Source organism: Pseudochaenichthys georgianus, chromosome 10, assembly GCF_902827115.2.
Source record: "Pseudochaenichthys georgianus chromosome 10, fPseGeo1.2, whole genome shotgun sequence".
Taxonomy (NCBI): domain Eukaryota; kingdom Metazoa; phylum Chordata; class Actinopteri; order Perciformes; family Channichthyidae; genus Pseudochaenichthys; species Pseudochaenichthys georgianus.
In genome coordinates, this window is record NC_047512.1 from 26954930 (window position 1) to 26977647 (window position 22718).

General features: G+C 39.9%; 1 protein-coding gene across 1 annotated transcript; it reads right to left on the reverse strand.

Moving 5' to 3' along the window:
* Positions 1-322: 322 nt before the first annotated feature.
* Positions 323-18575, reverse strand: mchr2b (melanin concentrating hormone receptor 2b). The gene is made up of 2 exons (XM_034092121.1): positions 18172-18575; positions 323-962 (listed from the first exon to the last, which is right to left on the reverse strand). Exons 1-2 carry the CDS (start codon positions 18573-18575, stop codon positions 323-325), a joined length of 1044 nt encoding a protein of 347 aa, XP_033948012.1.
* Positions 18576-22718: the final 4143 nt, after the last annotated feature.

Consider the following 22718-nt stretch of genomic DNA (forward strand, 5'->3'; position numbering starts at 1 on the left):
TCCAATTAATATGTATAATTTATCATTATCATCATGACTGTAGGGCAATGTGAATTGAATAATTTATGTTGAGTAAGTAAGTGCATATTGCACTGTAAATGTAAAAAAAATTGCACTTTTAAAATACATGTTACTTAGGCATAGGCACGGTTGACTTTTATGCTAAAGCTTCATACCCAGTTTTTTTGTTTTTGTTTTGAAGGGTATCAATCTCCAAAGCTACAAAAATATGACTTCACAGGCCACAAGTAACTTCCTTATTGGGCAAGAACATTGACATGTGTATGTACAAAAAACAAGAAAGGGAAAAAGTCCACTGTGATCAGATGACAGTGCAGCGGTAGTTGGGGTCGTTGGTCGTACTTGAGCCGTCCGTTTTGACCACCGTGACCTTGGAGGAGTGCTGGGAGCTGTAGAGCGCGTTCCTGGAGCAAAGACGCTCGCGGTAATTCTGGGCGAAGATTAGCAACATGAGCGGGTTGATGCAGCTGTGGGAGTAGCAGAGGCAGATGCTGATGTTGTAGGCGTAGATGAAGGCCAGATTCTGGTTGTCGTTGCTCAGGTTAATCACCTGAATGACGTGGTAGGGCGACCAGCAGATCAGGAACAGGGCGATGACCATGAGGACCATCTTGGTGGCTCTTTTAGCCCAAACGGACTGCTTGCGCTTGACGCGGCGGATGGAGCTGAAGACGTGGTAGAGGGTGAGAGAGTAGAAGGTGCTGATGATGAAAAGAGGGATGATGAAGCCCAGGATAGACTGGTAGAGAGTGTACCAGTACATGTCCTCAGGCCCTTCCAGGTCTATTATGCACACCTCAAATTGCTTCCTGGGCACGGCCTTGGCATACAGCATGACGGGGACGGTGAGGAGCATGCTGCCCAGCCAAACCAGCATGTTGATGATGATGGTCCACTGGATGGTCCTCTTCTCGGAGGTGGGGTGGACAATAGCTATGTAACTAAAGGAGGAAGAAGATATTTTAGTGTGAGTCCTGTCAGTAACACAAATGACTGAAGCAACATCACTGAAGGGCAGTTTTTCTTCAAGTGGTCATTTTCATTTTTGACAATCTCAGAGACTCAAATCAAGTAAAGGAATATAATTACATCAAGTAGAATGTCATGCACTCAATATATTTCTTGAGCAAATAAGTATAATTTACCCAGGATAGCAGCAGTGGAAAATGAACACATTTCCCTTTGGATTATTCATTTGATTGTTTCATTTCGAAAGCCGCTGTCATGTCTCGGAAACTTATCATGAAAGTCTATTCTTTATATTAGTTTTGTCATGTCCCTTTGTTCTGTGCCCTCTGTCTTATTGTGAAAAGTAATTCCTCCTCTCGTTTCAGAACTCCATGCTCCCCGCCCCTATGTGTCTCCTGTGTTCGTGATTGGTTACCCCGCCCTGATTGTTTCCACCTGTTCCCCTCACCTTGTGTATATATTGTGTTAGTCCCCACCTGTCCAGTGCCAGTTCGTTTCTTATTCGTGACCACGTTCAAGCCTGCTCCATGGTCGTATCCTGTTTTCTCATGATCACGATTATTGCATTTAGTTTTTCCTCGGAAGAGTGATTTTGTGTTTCTTGTTTTTGTTACTGTGTTAATTCCAGTAAAGTCTTTATTTTTGAATACCACCCGAGTCTGAGTCTGAGTTGTGCATTTGAGTTCATGCCTCTGAGTTCACCCCTTGACAGCCGCTCAGCTAGTTTGGACACAATTGACAGTCTTGAGGACATTTGCTGGAAATGAATGACCACTTTGTCATCACCAACAGCGAGTGTCATTTAGGTGGGGCAAATTACCTATTTCCAGTTCCTTTTTACAGTATGTTTATCCGCATCCGTCCCTTTAGCAGTCCTGTTAAGACTCCGACATTCTTGTGATTCGTTCCAGGACAGCCTGCTAAATTTCAATTATCATAGACTATTCGTTTATTTGGTTTCATGTAGTGTTTGGAATTCTGATCCTTGACAAAAGTAACTTAAATAAAGTTTTAGTGTGATAGTTGAATCATGTGTGTACCAAATCTGGCAGGCCTGCAGATGTGCTGCCGCTGATCAGCCAAGCTAAGATATTGATATGTTCAAAAATGTGCACTTTGGACTGCCCAAACCATAGTGCAGTAGATATGTAATGCTCTGTGCTTGTATGTTGTGTGAGGAAAGGCATTAGGCTTGAGCAAATAGGTTCAGGTGAAACGTTTTTTTTCTTTTTGTGAAAGTTTCTCTTTCTACTTCTTGTATTACTACAATTGCTCTTCTAATAATGTTTATACGTGACTCTTCTTTGATTTGGAAACGGGTACATGTCAGTGTTTCCTCTATACACAAATAGCGGTGGCGCAGCGGGGTTACACTTTTCATTTGCCCTGTACGATGGGCGCTGTAAGTGATGAAAGTGGGGGATATTCGCTTATCAGGCGCCCGCAGCTCACAGCCAAAGTGCGAGCGTGGGAGTGAGAGAGCGAGGGTGAGAGAGAGAGAGAGGGCGCACCGGTACCGGTGCTGTTGTTATTAGAATCTGGTGCTAGCTGCGCTAACGGATATAAGAAGTAGATGTTTCTACAACCAGGGTGGAGGAGAGCTCTCCCGTCAGACTGAGAGGCTCAGTGAGGTAAAGGACTCTGAGTGTTTAGATAGTTAATTTAAGTCTAAGTTATCTCATTGGGTCTCAAACAAATATGTGTTACACATATTTTCAAGGCACTCCTTTATATTTATTAGGATAAATAAAAACAGGTTTGAAATAATTCCAATGTATACTATAGGACAATAAACCAAAAATATCGTTTATAGTTGGAGAGATACAAAAATATGCATACATAAATAAATGTTAACTAGGTAAAATAAGATATAAATGAACAACAAAAATAAAATAAGTTACATTTATTTGTTATTGGCTATGGTAGGTCATTGGTTATGTTCACATACTTATTTGGTTATTAAAATGTAAACCGATCTTTTTCATATGGGTGTTTTCAGTGATGTACCTGAACGCGTTCAATGAACGATCGTTCATGAACGCGTTCATATTTTGGGCGAACGTGAACTGAACGTACTGTATTTCCGCTAGATGAACGTAATTGAGAACGCGTTCATTATCAGCGCTGTATAACGGCGTTCAAAAGTACGTTCATTCTCAGCACTGTATTATAACGGCGTTCAAAAGTGTGCCAGATTTCATATGCCTTTCAGCCGAAAACCCAGTTAAAACACACCGTAAACAGGCTTCAAAATAATGCGGAAAACCACCCAATCTGGCAACAGCAAGCTGCCTGTGACGCGTACACGTCTGTCACCCCTGGCTGTCGCACTAAAATATAAATATACTAAATATATCAGACTCCTCACAAGAAACAATGTGGAACCGCGGAACCGGCGAGCATTGAATGAAGTATGGACGAAGCCGAGAGCAGCTGCAGCAGCACTCGCTCAGAGTGAGACTCTACGGCAGGGGTGGGGAACCTCCGGCCTCCGGGCCGTATACGGCCCGCGAGACAATTTGGTACGGCTCTCGAGGTAATTTATAAACACACGCAAAAAAAAAAAAATGAAAGAAATCTAGACCGCAAAAAAATTAAACAAGAGAGTGCCTGTTTTTCCTGGCCAAGGTTAGGGTCCTTGAACACAACACGAGCCTAACGTGTCATCACGTGGTATATGTCTCGACTGACAGGGGTGCAGTTCTGACGGAGAGCACCAGAACGCCACTCCAGCACTTCAGAAATTGCAGTACCGATAAGTCCATACACATGCCGCAGTTTCTGCGTGTCTGTGTCTTTAGTTGAAAGCCCAGTTGCGATCTGCTCATCTGTCATACTGATCAGACAGTCAATAACTGTGTTGTTATCATTAGCATCTGGTTAGCTAGCTATGCTAACGAATATAAGAAGCTTTGTCTACAACCAGTGAGGTAAAGGCACATCTTTATATGATCATTATAGTTATCAAAAAAATAAGAGAATAAAGTAAACAGGTATAAAATACTATATGACAGTTATTAATAAAGAAGAATACAGTTTGAAAGGGGAGTGATTTGTCAAATATCCATAAATTAAAAGAAAATCTGTTTACAGTTGTGTTTGGGTGTTGAGAGATGTGTCCATAGATCTCCTAATGTTGCTCTCAAAGTGCACCAGATTGATGCTTTTAACTTCAACATTTAAAAAAAAATCTTCCCAGGGGAGCATGCCCTCCGGAGGTTAGGTCCCCCCCCACTTAAATCATGTTCACATGGATAGGAAACTAAATACATTTGCACACATCTTGTGTCCATATCTTTCTGTTTTGGTGGTCACGCCACACCCTGCACGTGCATGCATACGCGAGTCATGGTGAGATATCTGGATTAAGAGGTTGCTTTTTCTTTGCACAGAATGAAATGAATGAGTTGTGATTTTAGTTTTTTTAAGCAGAGGTCAATAACTTGTACGGCCCTCTGAGGATATTGAAAACATTGAAATGGCCCATTAACATCGTACAGGAGACAAATAATAGCTCGCAGCAACTTATTGAAAAAAGAACTATGAACTATAAATTAGTTCATTTTTGAAACCATGAACTTTAGTTCAACATTTTGAATTATGAACTATGAACTGAACTAGTTCATTTTAAAATGTGTGAACTGTGAACTGAACTAGTTCATGTAGAAAGTGAACTTTCCCAACACTGGGTGTTTTAGAGTTGTACCCCCTAGATCTAGTCTAGTAATTGTGTGCTCAAAGTGCACCATATTGAAGAATTTTTACTTAAAAGTGTTATTAGAGCTGTCAAATGGAAAAATAGTCCCTTTTTATATAATTAGGATTACATTTTTTTTATTTAAACAGCCCTACGAAAGAATTGTAATTATGTTTTCTCTTTGTATTGTCAGTAATCTTTATGTTAGCTTTCTTTTGTCTGCTGGTTATATTAGTGACCTAATTTCAGCAGAAGAACAGCCTATCTACACTGTAAAAACTGGGATTGGGGTCAATTAATATTAAATAAATAATACCAAGTAAATTATACACAATATAAATGACTTTGTGTAGTTTGGAATCACATTAAGCTAAATTCAAACAATTTTGAATAATTTATTAATTGCATTTTACTTAGTTTTGCCTCAATAAAATCAGCTGTGGATTACTGAGTAGAAATTAATGGTATAATTTTAGTAGCATAAAAAATGCAAAATATTGATACATTTTACTCATTGGGAGGTTGTCAGTTCCACTGCCTTTACACTTCCGTCCAGGCATTTTGCGGCACATGGTCATGTTCATCGTGCGTCTGCCACACTTCACTTCGAGACTGCCAGTTTACCAAAGGTAAGACCTGCTTTATTGTTGTTAATTAACACACATTTTTTAAATTACGTTGCTGTTGCAGTTGAACATCGTTTTGTGTTACTCTAAGTTACCAAACATGCCAACTTTACTGGATGTGCATGGCTAAACTAACTTTTCAAATGTAGCTAATGTTAGCATTAGGGATTCAGTCAGTCTGTGTTGTCTTTGTCTCGACTAAAAGCATTGTAAGGAGAAAAAAGGTCGGTACTATGTGACAATGATGTTTGTGTTGTTGACTGTTATACCAAATGTACTGAGGCACTATTTGCGTGTGCATTGCTAACAGGGTTGTGTTGTAACGGAATACATGTAAAGGCGTTACGTAATCAGAATACAAAAATCAAGTAACTGTATTCAGCTCGCGTTACATTTGAAAAACGAGTAATCTGATTACAGTTACTTTCGTAAACCTGAAGTGAATACATTTTGGATTACTTATTGGAATTATTGGTGGAAAGATTTCCTCACAACATTTAATATTCATTACTAAAGGTACAGCGGAATCATCACAGCCCACAAAACCTTTTACCGCCGCAGATGGGCCAAAAAAGCGTTTGAAAAAAAAATCGCGGGTCCGCTTGCTCAGTGAAACCATAACAACGAAACATGGAGGAACAAAAGTCTGCGTTTAAATCGCGTGTGTGTATATAGAGGTGTGTGTGGTTAAAACACATCAGCCTGCGGCCGCTCTTTAGCCTTTCTAATGATTATTTCTGAAGGTATACACAGTAAAGGCGGTGCGTGAAAGGCGGTGCGAAAGGCGGTGCGAGCTCGTCTTCTCAGAGGCTGAGTTAACCCTCCCGCTGCCTCCTGGTGCTGCAGAGATGTCATGAAGTGAAGCAGGTTTTCCTTCTATAAAACAGCTGCGGGCAGCAGATACCGTGAGAGTCACAGACATGAATTCATAGATCAAGGCAGACTGGTGGACACACTCTCCTCTCCTGTTTTGCCGATCAGGTGCTTAAACAAATATAGCTCTACACCCCTGGCCGAAATGTCCTTAAAATGAAGTTCGACATTTTAATTCATGTCCTGCCAACACTGGCAGGACAGAAGGCGACACGCCCTTTCTAAGCCGTGTCCCTCACTCCTCACATCCCAAGCTGCATCCCCAACAAGTGTATTATGTTGTTACATCGTTTCAGATGTGATGTTTCAGTGTGCTCTTGATAAGCCATTAAAACAGTAAAAACACGTTCAGTTTCGTTTTGCTTTTTGTGTCTCCTGTTCACCAAAACATACCATCTGTGATGGAAAAAGAAAGTAATCCAAAAGTAATCTAAAAGTAATCTGATTACGTTACTTTTTAAAGACACGTAACTATAACTGTATTCGGATTACTTTCAGAGCCATGTAATCAGTAATCAGTAACTGATTACATTTACAAAGTAACCCTCCCAACCCTGATTGCTAAGTAGCATATAGGCTAAACCAACTTTTCAACACTATGCCTAGTTCCGGCCCGGGGGTACTTTTTCTCCTTTTTTCTGGCCCGACAAAATCTTGGTTCTATCGGGGCCAACAAGCGGGCCAGCAAACAGGCGGAATATGCTAAACTAGTGAGAGAATCGCTGGCAAGGGGGCTACAACTACAACAAAATGAACATATTTTACCGTGATTTAATTGTAATACACGTTTCAAAAATGATGCCGAAGTAACAACATACTGATACCGGTTAGTAAAAACCATGAATTAATGCTTAGACAAGTCTGCAACAAGACGGCAGGCCAAACACCTTTTTAAAATGCGTGTTTCTGAGTAAGCTCAGCTAACGCCATGTGTGCTCCGCTGCATTAATAAAGCAGCGACTGTATTCGCCATGACACAGACAGTCTGTGGTTTGTACTTGTTTAACTTTTGTCTAGTTTCTGAACAGATATGAGGAGCTGTGGCTCTGAGTGCTAACAGCTAACGGCTGATGTTAGTTTTCTGTGGTTCGCATTGATTTTTGTAGTATGGAAATGTAGTGGTATTAAAATGGTCATTTTAATATTAAGAAAGAAAATATAGCAATTATCCTTTAACAACTTATTTATTATATCACCAGTAATTACTTGCGACGGAAACCTCATGCTCACTTTTAAATGAGAAAGATCACATGTTTGAAACACGCGGTGTAACAAATGTGCATGATAAATGGGTGGCGGTGGTGGAGAAGTCCTTAGGGAGTTGGCCTGGCAACTGGAAGGTCACCAGTTCAAGTCCCGGCAAGACCAAGTGCTACCGAGGTGTCCCTGAGCAAGGCACCGTTCCCTACACTGCTCCCCGGGCGCCGTTCAAAATGGCAGCACTGCTCCTAAAATTAGGATGGGTCAAATGCAGAGAAACAATTTCCCCACGAGGGATTAATACAAGTCCGTCTTTTATTAAATGCATTTGTTGTAATACAAGTGTTTGTTTAGCAACTTCTAAGATTTGAATGTTTGAATTTAAAGTTATGTGTTTGTTAAATGTGACTTAATCCAATGGAATTAAAGGTAATATGAATTTCGTTTCAGGTGCATGAAGAATCGTGGAGTATTATCAAAGGTATGTTTCACACTTGCATGCCATGATACAACATTTCAAGTAAATGTTTTTGCACAGTTTGTTTTGCAATACAAAATGTGGTTATTACAGTATTTCTATCAACTTTTGTTTGTTAAAAAGCATGAATCACGATGGTGCACCTGGAATCGAAGTTAATGTCCAAACTGGATGAATATACTCCTGGCATTCTGAAACTGTTCCACTCCAAGGGAGGAACCATGGGGTTGAAGTTGAAAGCTATCCTTATCCAGGTACCCTTCAATGAATATTATCATGACAAAAGGATGTAATGCAAGGCTGTAATTCTCACAAAAGAAGTAATAGTTTTCAGATTTATTAAGATCAATACTTACTCAGGTTTATAATGTTAATTTTAAGTTAACATCTTCAGAAATGTGTGCATTCAATTAGATTTTTAATCGAGGTCAGGCTAAAAGTCTACTTGACACAATTATATTGAAGGGTGTTTCTCATTCTTAGTACTTCATATTTATATTCAAGCGGGCGTCAGAACATTTGAAATGCCTCTGAAAATTGTCCAGGACAATATTTTCAATAGAATAGACCTCAATGTTAAAAAATATACTTAAACACTGAGGGTGTCAAAACAATTACCCATTATAGAACAATTGAATTGCATCATATTGAACAGGTGCATGTATTTTCAGTAGCCACTGAGTGTACATTGTCTCTAATTACCAAAATTACAGCATTGTAACTATTTGTAATGTATATATTAGGGCTGTCAAACGATTAACATTTTTAATCAGATTAATCACAGCTTAAAAATTAATTAATCATGATAAATCACCATTCGAACTATGTCCAAAATATGCCATTTATTTATGTATATTGTTGTGGGAATGGAAAGATAAATGAAAGAAGGCGGATATATCAATTTAACATACAGTAGGCTATCTATGTTTATTATAACATTTTTCTGCATGTCAAAATGAAAGACAACCCACACACCTATCAATCATCAAACCGTGGGGTCTTAATTCATTACGTGTTGATTTCTATCAACGGGGGAGTACTTCAGGAAAGTCGACAGAGGGGGGGGGGGCTAGTGAAGTACTTCGTGACCACAGAGTGTGAACGTTGTGATCAGCTGTTTTAGCGCAGTTCTCCAGTGAAGGGGGGAGTCTCCCTCCGCAGCCGGTTGGCGTAGTTTTGGCTCAGTTCCGTTGTACAGACCGACGTTAACAGCAGCCCTGTCTGTGCACACGGAGACCGACTCTGTCGTCCGGTGATCTAACCGCCTTCTGGAAAAGCTTCACAAGTACGTCGGTACGCAAATGCGCTTTGTGACACAAGTGACGGTACGCATTTCAGATTACGCACATAACCTGCGTACCAGTTATGTGCACCCCTGTACCAGAGCCATATTATTACTATTATATGGCTCTGCCCTGTACTACAGCAAAAGTATTCTGCGTCGGGACTTCCTGCAACAACACCACGCCGTTATCAAAGATGTTCTATTGAGAAGACGATCACTACGTGACAAAAGTTTTCAAAACCGTGGCGACTGAAATCAATCTTACTAACTGCTGTCTGTGCAATTTACTCCGCGAGTTGGCAGACTTTATTTTGCTTACTTTAACATCATTTTTCATGGTGGGGCTAAGCCATTTATTGGTATGGGTGTAGCCTACCCCAGCCATACCCTGGCGCTGCCACTGGTGGCACGTATGGGGCGGGCCATTCTGCACATGCGTTAAATGCGTTAAATATTTTAACGCAATTAATTCAAAAAATTAATTACCGCCGTTAACGCGATAATTTTGACAGCACTAATATATATATATATGTTATTTACAGCATTGGTTGGTTGGGGTTGCTTTTAACACTGAATGATTATTGAAAAGATATGTCTGGTGTACTTAAACTTGTTAGATTGTATGCCAACAGCTTAACTGACATTTGTCATTTACTGATGGGTTTCTGTTTTTTGTTTTTTTTTAAATCAAACTCAGGGTGTCCGCGGGGTCTTAAAAAGTATTAAAAGTTGATAAATCAATTTAGCGAAAATTAAGGATATTAAAAAGTATTAAACGGCATTTTCCAAGGTATTAAGAAGGTCCACAGCAACGACAACATGAAACACCCTTTAATTTACTGAAACAACATGTCGGAAAACTCCCTCAAGTGCCCCTTTCACACCAGCGCCTTTTCAGCTCCGGCTCGGAGCTAGAGCCTGAAAAGCGCCGGGTTTTCCAGTTCACACCGGAGCTGCGCCGGCTCTTAGCTCCGGAATCCGCTTCATTTCCAGCTCCAAAAAATTCTCGGTCCAGAGGCAAGAGCTTTGGAGCTAAGAGGTGACGTCGCTTACGTCTCTCTTACGTCGAGGCGTGCAGGAAACTAAACCCACCTCCCCTGAACATGGGTCGACTGTTATGCCTGCCTACAAGCAGTAGTGCCTATAAACACACTTTATAAAGTCAGGCAACACTAACCAGGCTTCGTGTGATTCTGTTTATTTGTGCCTTACTTTGACCATCCGTTCACTGTTATCGATCATTGTGGAGAGAGGCAGACGTGTTGTTTTGTATTATTGCAGCTATCGGATGCAAGTAGTCAGTTTAGCTTCGGTTGCTATGCCAACATCACCCGTTTTATACCAGAGAAACTTTCATAACAGCGTTGTGATACCAAACAGTGTCAATTCAGACTGACACACATTCACTTAGGCTAAGGGGAACTGGGGATATGCATCAGCTGCTTGTGTGAGTCGGACAGTGAATACTTTAGAGCGGCCGCTGCAGTGTGAGCTAACCGGGAGCTAACGGGAGAATAAACTCCCGTGGAAGAGCAGCCAACACTGCAGCGGTCGGTAAATGCTGCAGAAACACATTAATAAACAATGAACCACGGCACTCTGGAGCAAAGTATAAGGTTGAAGAAGTCGTTATTCAATTTATTCTGGCTTCGTGTGATTAAAAGCAACACGATCATCGACCCGACGCAGTTGTTGTTGTGAGCTGCCGTAATGGCTGCCGTTGGGGGGCAAATCAGCGATGTAAACGGTGACGTCATGACGCAGCAGGGGCAGCTCTGGGGCGCCAGTGGGCGGTGTGAACAGAGCGGGAGCTGAAAAGGGAAACCGGAGCTGAACCAGAAAAGCTCCCGCTCGGAGCTAGAAACTGAAAAGCGCTGGTGTGAAAGCCGCAAAGGTGGCCCCATGGATAGCGTGCCATAAAATGCTGCTTCTTATTTTAAGTTTCGTTGCCTTGCTCTGCTCTGTGGGGGGGGGGGAACACGCCGTCCACCGCGGAGAATAAACCGAAGGACAACCATGCTCCGGGGTCTTCTTCGCTGCTTTTGGTGTATTTTGTGGCGGCAGCAGCGCCACTTACAGGCCTGGCATATATACTACAGCGTTTCCAGCATTTCCAGCGGTCTAGTGTGAACAAACACGTTAATGAATCGAATGCGTGTGAACGGAAGACTTTTTTGCGTTTGCGTATGTGTTTTACTGTATGCGTCCTCGTGGGGCCGAGGTCTAAGCCAAACTATATCCAGTCACAGAGATCTGCTATTTTAAAGTAAGGTCAACACATATCGACCCTAAATATAGTCTATATTAAGAACGAGAAAAGTCTTAAAATATATATTGTTTTTTGTAAACATATGACAAATGTGTGAGGGTGATGACGTCAGAGCATCGTCCTATGTGCCGGGCTTAGCCCCGGAAAGCCCCAGCCCAATTTAACCCCTGGGTATTTGTGAGGGAGCTCCTATATGGCATTACCCCGCTGAAGCTCACCAAAGTTTAATATATTTCATAGTTCAAAGTTTTGTCAATTGTTTTGTTTATTGGTCAAATACTGGTTTCTAATGGTTTCTGAGGAGTTTACTGGAATGAAAGAGCACAGAGTACAGAAGCAACAAAGCAGCATACGGCATTAAACCTGACCTTCACAGGTTGGAGTTCATGTGGAGAGGAGTCTTCAGTAGTCTGTCTGCACTCTGTTTAGTTGTGCTATCTTACAATCAATATAGTAAATGTGAGGTAAAGTGTGTCACCAATGTAACCGGTTAGAACTCGAAGTTGCGATGAGGTCTTAAAATGTATGGAAAGGGTCTTAAAAAAGGTCTTAAAAGGTATTACATTTGACTTCAGGATTCCTGCATATACCCTGAAACTCTAATCGTATAAGTAATGAGCAATAAAATAAGGTAGTGTTTATTTTTGAAAGTAACAGACTGAGACACTCGCAGATAAGGCAACATTTTCTGTAATAAAGCACTGGCTGATAGGACGTGTTTCATTCAAATTAAACCATGTTTAACATCAACATCACAAGAGAGGTTGTCATTCGCTGTCTGATGATTTACCTTGGGGAACGTACTGATCAGCTCTTAAAAGAGTATGATGTAAGTGTATCTCCCTCATCTCTCTCTCTGTCTTCTCTCCTGGTATGTCTTGGCAAGGTCTAATCATAAAATAAAATGATAAATATTTTTACCAGAAACAAGCAGGATTGATCCAGTTGCTGTAATTGACTGCCATCTTCAGAAATGGTCTTACAGTGAATTATCAAGATTGGTTGACCGGTGGCAAGCTTTTGCTTGAAAATGTAAAATAAGATATTCATCAATACACAGGTGTTATTTATACATTAAAATACCTATGGATTTATTTAAATTTAAAAACATTTGACTCAATTCAGACTATAATTTATGTTGTAATTAAATTGTTGATAGTTGTTGGTGAAATAATCACCTAAATCTTAACTTAGCTGGGATAAAAATATGCTATTGCAAAATGCCTTATGTTCTATTTTTCTAAAACACTGATGTAATTAGGGAGCATTCATTTCAAGTTTTCTTATCCAGTAAGTTGTAAGAAATTATTATATATTAATTGTTATCACTTTCTCCTTTGGCGGAACAGTCTGACATATACAATGTTTTTGTAATTTCAGGATGCAGACAGCGCATCACAGGACCTTGCTGTTCAAGGGATGGCGATCAGCATCAAGACAAATGCTTCAGAGGGTTCCCATGACATCGGCATTGTTGTAGAGGGCATCCGAGTGCTGACTCCTCAGGGGACCATTCCAAGGGCTTGCTGCATGCTCATTGGGATTGCATATGCAGTCAATCTTGCCTATCCCAAGCAGCTAAACTACACCAGGGCTCTCGACTAACTTTTTTCCCCATCCTCCCGGAACCGTCCCGAAATACAATCCAAGCCGTCCCGAAATTAATGTGGACCGTCCCGAATTTTTTTTACATTATCATTAGTTAAAATCATTCAAAGTGACCTTTAACATAAATAAAACATCATACAAATCATTAGATGATAATTCATCAACCTTTTTATTTTAGTAAATCATTCAATCACATAAACAAAGGCCAAATATATTTAAACAAACACACAAACGAGAAAATTACTCTAATATTGAATTCAATCAAGTCCCATCCAATTATCAAAAAAAATCCAACACTGTGTCCTGAAGACAGAACCCAGAGTAACCACTAACCAGGATGACAGTCTGTAACACAGTCAGGAGACCTTTACAAACGGCCCCGCCCCCTCGCACATAGACGGGACAGAGAGATCTCATCTGGATTGGAAAGCTCGAAAATACATCATAGACGCATGTTGTAGTCTTATTGCATATTAGAAACGGAGTTGGTGAAACTAAAACTGCGATATAATGTGTATGTAGCAATAATACATATGACATATATTTTTTAAATGTCTCCAGTACCGATAAAAAGTCTGATAACGTCGGAGTTTGACATTACCACTGTCTTTAATAATTCCGGCCCGGGGCCCGTTTAACACCGGGGCTCGGTACCCATCCCTACATGGGGAGAGGCGCAGCATATTGCTAAGGACTAAATACGATGGAGGGTTCTCTTCTCAGCCTTATTACCCATAGGGGATGAAGAGGAGTAAGTAAATAAAGAGAGCGCGAATTTGCGGACCAGGAATTCGCGGGCACAGCCAGCTGGGCGGCTGGCTGACAGCCAGCGGCACAGCAGTGGCTACATGTGTGTGTATTTTGCGGGTTGCTAAATGTTTTGTGCGTGTGTGTTTATGTTGACAAGGAGGTTTAATAACTGTGTGCTACACAAAACGTGCAGTCGGTTTCATTTTCATCGCCGTTTGTAGTAGAGTTAGCAGGATATTTTTATTTTAACTCTCGTCCCAAAAGTATTTTTTATCCTCCCCGACACTATTTTGTTCGGCCCCGGGACGACAGGACGTCCTTAAGCTCGAGCCCTGAACTACACGTTCGAAGCCTTCCAGAAACTCTTTCTGGAACTGGACTGTTCAAAGCTGTCCCCAAAGTTGAACAGCCTGAAAAATAAGCTTCTTGCTTGAGAACAATGGTTATGTCTCCATCAAAAATGTCACATGGTTACCTTTGGCGTTTTGTTACATGTTTGAGAAGTTTCTTCCTGTTTATTTAAGGACGCCCTTTTGAAGGATACTGCATGGTTTGTCTATGGCCTTACTGGGCTCCTGGAAGTGCCATCGTGTTTTCAAATCGGTATTTGCACAAGCAACATTTATTGTACCTTTAGTTCCATTGTAATTCAGGATGTGAATAAGAGATTTTAATATGCATAGTAATATTTAAATTCTTATTTTAGATTATATATGGTATTTTTATGTAAAGTTGCAAAAAACCGTTTAAATAAATGTTTACCTGTACGTTATATGCATTGTCGTGATGACTGTACTTTAGTAAACTGTGGCACTAAGAATGCAGAATATTGAGTAAATAAGACATATAATTATTGTGGTAACAAAGTGACAATTAATAGTATTGAATAGACTTAAAGTAATTTTTCATCAATTAACTCTTGTATTTAAACAACTAATTTATGTTAAGGTAGATAATATTGGCACTGTAATTGTGTTGAATTAAGAACCAATGTGCTAAAATATGAGTAGTTATACCTTATTTTATCTAGTAAATCCAAATCATTTTCAGCCAGATATTCAGTAGATCTAAATCAATTTCCCCCAGTTAATTAGTAAATCTAAACAATTTGTACTATAAAAAATAGTAAATACAATTTCAACAGAGATTTAATAAATGTAACTTATTTTTGCTCAGATACTTGGTTAATAAAAATCAAATTTCCTCGTGAAATTGATCCAACACATTTTAATTGTTTTTTAGTTCATTTGTACTTATTTTTCTTGTTTAAATTTAGTCAATTTATTCAATCATTTTTAATCAAAGTCGTTGAAATTAAATTCTACTAATTATATTAATTGTCACCACATTTTTATTAAGTAACCAATGGTCTTATTTTTTAGGGTGTATGGTACCTATGGTGTCTTCACAGGTCTCACTAAAAAATCTATTGGGAAGCTGCAGCTGATTCAGAACGCCGCTGCTCGAGTCCTCACTAACACTAAGAAAGTGGATCACATCACTCCTGTTCTGAAGTCTTTACACTGGCTTCCTGTGTGTCAAAGAATAGATTTCAAAATACTGCTGCTGGTTTATAAAGCACTGAATGGTTTAGGCCCAAAATACATTTCTGACCTCCTGCTAAATTATGAACCATCCAGATCTCTCAGGTCTTCAGGGACTGGTCAGCTTTCTGTCCCCAGAGCAACACACTCACTCCCTAAGCGTCCAATAGCGACGTTTGGTCAGTGTCCGTGGCGTCCAATTGTGACGCTCCTAGGCTCCTTCAGCGTCATAAAGGGACGCAAATAGATTTCAACTGATTGCAATGTATTCCCATCTGCGTCGGGATTTGATGCTCATGGAAGCACGGCATTCGTTTGTGTCGGCTGCCCTTAAAGGTAATGTGAGCGTCCATTCCCATTGGATAACGGAGAATTGTACACCCGGATGTAAGTATTCCTCTTACTGTCGATTGATTTTACAGTGATATCTGCACTACTCATCGACTAAAAAACACCAGATTATCCTTGTTAATTACACAACATTGATTGGCTTAAATTGTGTGCAATGCTTTTGTATTTTTCCCCTTCGATTCGGAGAAACAAATATTTGTTCCGAGTAAAGGATGGCAGAAGACACTACACTACCCAGAATCCCCAGCTATCGTTTGGACTACACCATGTGCTCTGTTTGACAAACCGCGTTTTCCATTCATTCCGATGGCTGGCGTCTATGTCACATGATCTTCAAATTTCTCCCTGCAGAAAAAGAAAACATGGCCGAACTTCGTATTATTCTCGGTGAAAAATGCCTATTTTAAAGTTAGTTTGGCCATTAAAAAGCGTTTTGATGTCATTTGATGTCATTTGATGCGAGAAATATGTCACAACTGGACGCCACGGACACTGACCAAACGTCGCTCCTGGACGCTTAGGGAGTGAGAGTGTGTTGCCCAGAGTCAGAACTAAACATGGAGAAGCAGCGTTCAGTTATTATGCTCCAAATATCTGGAACAAACTCCCAGAAACCTGCAGGTCCGCTGCAACTCTGACTACTTTTAAATCCAGGCTGAAGACTTTTCTTTTTGTCGCTGCTTTTAATCGAACTATTCATATCTTAGACTGCAATGTAACTTTTATCCATGTATTTTTTCTTTTAATGTTTTAAATTTAAACGTAATTAATTTCTCCATGACATTTATGAGAGGGACTGCTCGAAAGTAGGATATTTGGGATATCCATCGTAGCCAGGGTTTACGAGCAGTTTTTGGGTGATTTGTACTGAGGAACAAGTATCACATCACCGACGGGTGAAAAATAGTGTTTTGGTAACACGGGGTGTTCAGGTAACACTTAAAGACTTTGTTATGGAACGCAAAGCAGAGTAGGGGGCTAGTACACCCTCCTGAGGGTCCGATTGTGGATGTCATGCGAGCATAACATTGTAAAAACAATCAGTCTAAATTAACAATCGGGATGGAAATGTTCGGATTTCCAAAGGGAGGTTCTGTGAATAAATTAAAAATCAAGAACCGAAATAATTGAACTATTCATATTTTAGACTGCACTGTAACTTTTATCTTTTAATGTTTATTTTATTAGCTTTTCTTTTTAATGACTGATTTTAAATGCCATTTTCTTAATGTCTTTCATTTTTTGTTTTTGTTTTAATGTTTCTTTTATTATCTTTTACTGTTTTTAAATGCCTTTGTCTGAATGTTTTTCATTTTTGTAAAGCACCTTGAATTGCCTGGTGCTGAAAGGTGCTATATAAATAAACTTGCCTTGCCTTGCCTTGCCTTGCCTATCAGTTCTTGTGTTGAGCACGTTGGAGCTGAATTTCCTCTTGATTTCCTTCCAGTATTTGCTTCAGCAAACCTTTGTGACTTTTTAAAACTTATAATTGAAGTTATTGAAAAGGATAGAGCTGAATTGTTGAAATGTCAAGGCTAGATTACAAAATATTTTTTATGAAATGAAAACAACAAAACAAAACTTAAGTGCTCTATAACCACATGTGATGGAACAAGTAAATGCTGTTTTTCTCTGCAGGTGCTGCTCTCAGAACACAATTAGCTGGTCAAATGGCACTACAGAAAAGCATTATGTTACACTGAAGATGTATTACATTAAAGCTGTGAGAGCAACCCCTGCTCCGGTGATTACCTTCAAATGGAGATGTTTATCAGTCCAACACTTGGCACACAGACTCATTAAAATGTCCTTGATGTGCTCAGATCATAAACATGACTCTAATTTCATTTATGTGGTGAACATTAGGTCTTCATGGGCTGCTGCACAGATGTTACCCTGCTCCATAAGTGTATCTTCAGATGGACTTCTGCTAAGTGACCTCTTTTTTTAACAATGGCATCTGTTCATTACACTGAGAAACAGGGAATATGTAATACTTAAAAGTAAATGAAATGTTGACATGCAGCTGTCACAGTTATTCCAAGAATGATTAGTTCAACAAAAAATCAATTGCCAGCTTTTTCAATAATCAATTAAAAGTCATTTTTCTAGCAGGGATTGCAGAACATGCTGCTTAAAGCCTCTTAAATGTGGAGATTTCCTGCTTTTTCTCAGTTTTATATCATGTAGGCTAAAAGTAAAATATACATTTTGGGTTTAAGGAAAAATACATTTACAGACATCATCTTGAACTTTAAAAAAACACTTTTCCTATTTTCAAACAAGTCCAAAAGATGAATAGAGAAAATAATTGTCATATTATCTGATAATGAAAACAATCCCAAACCGAAGCCCTGGTAGCCTATATATGCTATATTATCTGCAAAACGTGATAATGGGATGCTTTAAAAATATATCTTACTTTTTTCCAACACCTTGTCATACATTTAGAATATAATATTGGAACCAAGTCTGTGATATGGAGTTATTTAACACTTACCGATCAATGCACAATACAGTCACAATTCCCACTGTGGTAAACTGGTTGCTGACATCCACGACCACCACCGCTTTGCACATAAAGCTTCCAAAGACCCATTGCCTGTCTCTGACCAGCTGGTGAATGTTGAACGGCATCACCAGCAAGAACAGCATGTCGGCTATTGCTAAGTTCAGCAAGTATATGTCTGATACCATTTTCTTCTTGCATGCTTTCACCGCGTAAATGACCAGTCCATTGGCTATAACTCCCACTGAACACAGGATGCCGTAAATTAAAGGCAATATGTGCATGAAAGTGACGAGGTCGAACTGGCTGTGGGACGCGGGAGCTGGTTTTACACATGACGGGTCGGTCATGTTCCCTGTTTGGTTGTTTTTGCAAAAATCGTCCGTGTCATTCATCTTGAGATCCGTTTAAAAAGCCTAGATGTTTTAGTAGTTGTTGACGTTGTTTTTGTTGTGATGGAGGCACTCGACACTCTCCAGCTGGCGTCTGGTCTCCAAACTTGGGAACCAAACTCGCGCACTCTCCAAAAGCACGTATTCACTCCTTAAGTCCCTAACACATATTATGTGATTTAAAACTGGAAAACGTGAAATATAATTAATTCTCAATCCACGAAGAGCGATGGTCCATGGCACATGTTTAGCTCTGTAAGAAAATAACTGATTTGACCATTAACTGTGCGCATCCGCTGTGCGCTTTACCAAACGCAGCTTGCGCCTCAGGGGACACTATAGTCCCTCCCTTCAAAGATAATTCACTCTGTCTTGTAACAAGACAAGCACATCTAAAAAAAAAAAAGCTACTTCAAACTGATTCCCTGAAATATTGTAATTGTTTGCCCCTTGTATCACACATTTAAATCATTAAGGAGAGTAAAACAAACTCCTCTTTTCGTGCATCCCCATAATTCACTCTCTGCTAGACGTTTATTTAATAACTGAATGAGCGTTAATGTTCATTCTTTAAATATGACAAGTATTTCATGTTAAAGTTAGTCAAATGGAAGCATCAATAACAGCTATCTTTAGGGTTACTTGAGGCAATCGGATGAAACAGAAATCTAAGGGACTCTTCGACAGAAAATACCTGCACAATTGAGTTTAATTATTACTTTTAAATAAAGATGTGTGTTTATTGAATTTTAATCAAACTGCACATGGCCAAAAAGCTTTTAAATATTCCACGTTTTTTTTTTTACCAGGTCCCTAGTATTTATTTTATTTTGAATTTGTTTAATTACTGAGTGCATAACTACGGAGCCCTGGGGGGTATACTACGAAGCAGGATTTTCGCTTAGCCGGCTAAATTCAGGGAAAACTCCGGCTTTCCGGTCCTACGAAGCTGGTTCTCTTTTTAGCAGGCTAGATCTCCATGGTAACTTATGCTTAGCGGCTAACCTGGTCGGGACCAGGTTAGATTGCAGGCTAAGAGCTCAACTCAGTGAAAGCACTGCCTGCTGACCAATCAGAGTGTGCAGAGTTTAAGGCGATCAAGTCATATTACAGGAGAAAGGAAATACAGAAAAGCTGCCGTTGCAGGAAAGACGGCCGGCAAACATCACCGACTGTATGAACAACACACTCTCACTCCCTAAGCGTCCAATAGCGACGTTTGGTCAGTGTCCGTGGCGTCCAATTGTGACGCTCCTAGGCTCCTTCAGCGTCATAAAGGGACGCAAATAGCTTTCAACTGATTGCAATGTATTCCCATCTGCGTCGGGATTTGACGCTCATGGAAGCACGGCATTCGTTTATGTCGGCTGCCCTTAAAGGTAATGTGAGCGTCCATTCCCAGGAGTAAAGGATGGCAGAAGACACTACACTACCCAGAATCCCCAGCTATCGTTTGGACTACACCATGTGCTCTGTTTGACAAACCCTGTGATAGTCCTCAAGCTCTGTGATTGGAGAGTGTGCTCCGAGGGTTAAGCCGATTCTCGAACAGCACTTGAAATGGGATGGAACCACGGCAGACTGTCCAAAACTGGATTTGAACGGGTCCACCGCGTCCCCCCTCCCCCACCCAGTCCCCAGAACTACACATGCTGGCTATTCTGTTTCGCAACATGTTCTCTATGGCACGTCTCTACTGGGAGTTGTAGTTTTAAAAGACGTTTTCGTATTTCCCATAATAAGAAGTTGCCAGTATTAAACTGTGTACATCCCTGGAGGTTTAGGGGACAGGAAACACTCACATTTAAAACATATAATTAATAAATGGGTGAAAATGGCTTGTACCCATTATGGGCAGTATTAATATATATACCCACATGCCAGCTAAGGTCAGAAGAGCTTTATTTAACAGCTGGTCTTATGTGTGTGACCCCTGTGATAACATTACATTACATTAATTGATAAGTCTGAAACATGCACTTGTCAAGGTTCAGAGGCACATTTTGCATATATGGCAGTAGCCATCGATCAGCTTAAGATAAGATATACTTTATTGATCCCAAGTTGGAACATTTGCGTTACATCAGCATGTGTAACAGTTAAATATGCAGTTGTGTTTATTTGAAAATCATTTAGTATAATCACACAAATTCTGTGTTTTATATTCAACAATTCTGTGTTCTTTATTTATTGATTGTTCAATACCTGACAAGGCCGGAGATGAAATATCTACATACATCTTATAAGAGTATAATACATTATGTATAATATCAGTTAAAATAAGTGCTTCAACATAGTTAACATTGCTGGAGGTATGCACAAATATTGATAGATGTCTTGTAATGCACTATTGAGGAACCTGCAACCCAAGTTTTTCATTCAGTGCAGAACTACACCACAGTTGTGTAGGCCTATATGATATGTCAATAAACCTTAGAAAATCTTTAAATCTTGAAAGGGATGTGCAAAATAGTCATTACATACAGTCTTTAATTAACTATTAGTAGAGAATAACGAGTAATGAATATACTTTATAGGGATCGTATTAATATCTAATAATACAAATAATTAAATTCAATAACATGCTTTAACCACCAGGTGTCCCTTTATATCAGCTGTGCACCTTTATGGTGTAAATACAGCCTATCTACCAATTGGATCAAATATAAAAGTGAGCCGAATTAGTGTTGATACTGCAAGGAGACGTATTGTGTGAAAAGAAATGTAAGATGTTGTTTAATTGCTTATATATTTATGATCCACGTTACATCTTCAGTTTTGGCGGCAGTTCTCCTGTTTGTCTAGAAGTCTTCTCAGCAGGGCTCTATAAATAGAGAATTACGGCAGATATGTAATATTTAATGCAGCCGAACCGTGTATTACAATGCCGTTATGTGATGACTTTCAAAGAGAAAAGCAAGCACACTCGGAATAAAGTAGTATTGTATTTTTAAAAAACGTTTTCAGATTTCACATCACATAAACACCAAATCCCAGCATGCATTGCGGCTAAACCATCCAATCATCGAGCTGAGGATCTTGCCTACGTCTGTTTCTGGTTTCGTTTATGACCGATGTATTTTGTTATACACACATTCCTTCACATTTACATTTTAATTTGCATTAAGGTATTTTGTGAGGCCTTCTAACATGTTTTTAAATATAACTGCGGTTGTAGTTGAAGAGTTTGTAAATAAACATGAACTGAAGCTGTTGCCTGGCAACTCAATCGCACAACGTCAAGTCCGTTAATTCCACATTCACACCCACGGATTAACATCGATTTAATACATTAATGTAGCCTTTGTTTCTGCTAAAAGAGGTGTGGACCAGCTGGGGCAACAAGAAAATCGGCGTAATCGAGTGTGACTATTACAAAATAAATCATTACGTCGGAGTAGCATTTGGTTGGTATTTCCGGTTATTTCTGCACTGGTTAACATGGGTTAACAATCCCGTGTAACTGTCACGTTTGAAATCGTGACATCTTCACGTCTCCCAGCATGGTAAATCGTCACATGTTCACGTCTTGCCATGATACCGGGTTGGTTTTAGACGGGGCAGTGATATCATAAACCTGTTAATGTATGCATTCAAACACTTTTTCTTTTACCAGCTGTGTTCACCTTGCAGGTGCAGCTATGTGGCTTTTATCCTGGATAAAGTGTTTAAGTCATGGATGTTTAAAGTTTAACTTCTTCATATGTCTAATATTATAGTTGACTTTTCATTCAGGAAGTAGCCTATGACGCTGCGCTGTCAGTATGCTTCTCCATGTTTGTGATTGGTCGAATGCTCCAAATACCACCCTTTTCATGTGAACGCGCACCTAACTAGATAGGACACGGCTGGCTTGAGCGATCCACTTGATAACCCGCGTCGTAGTACCGTTTAGCGAGAGCGCGTATGTTTTGGATTAGGCCAACTGGCTAACTCAAACATATCCAGGTTAGGTCGAACCAGCTTCGTAGTACAGGCCCCTGGAGGGTTCATAGAGAGAAAAATAAATAAAACGTGGCCACGTTTTACTTTCTCGTTCGCACGAGATACCTTCTCGTGCGCATGCTTTAGTAACTCGTGCGCATGAGTTACTAAAGCGTGCGCGCGAGTTACTAAAGCATGTGCACAAATTAATAAAGCGTGGCC

Bases quoted from the DNA above. Each gene is read 5' to 3' on its own strand.
- mchr2b (XM_034092121.1), bottom strand. From the start codon at position 18,575: ATGAATGACACGGACGATTTTTGCAAAAACAACCAAACAGGGAACATG. The intron at 963-18,171 runs GTAAGTGTTAAA...TTCCTCCTTTAG, and splicing joins ACTGTATTGTGCATTGATCG to TTACATAGCTATTGTCCACC.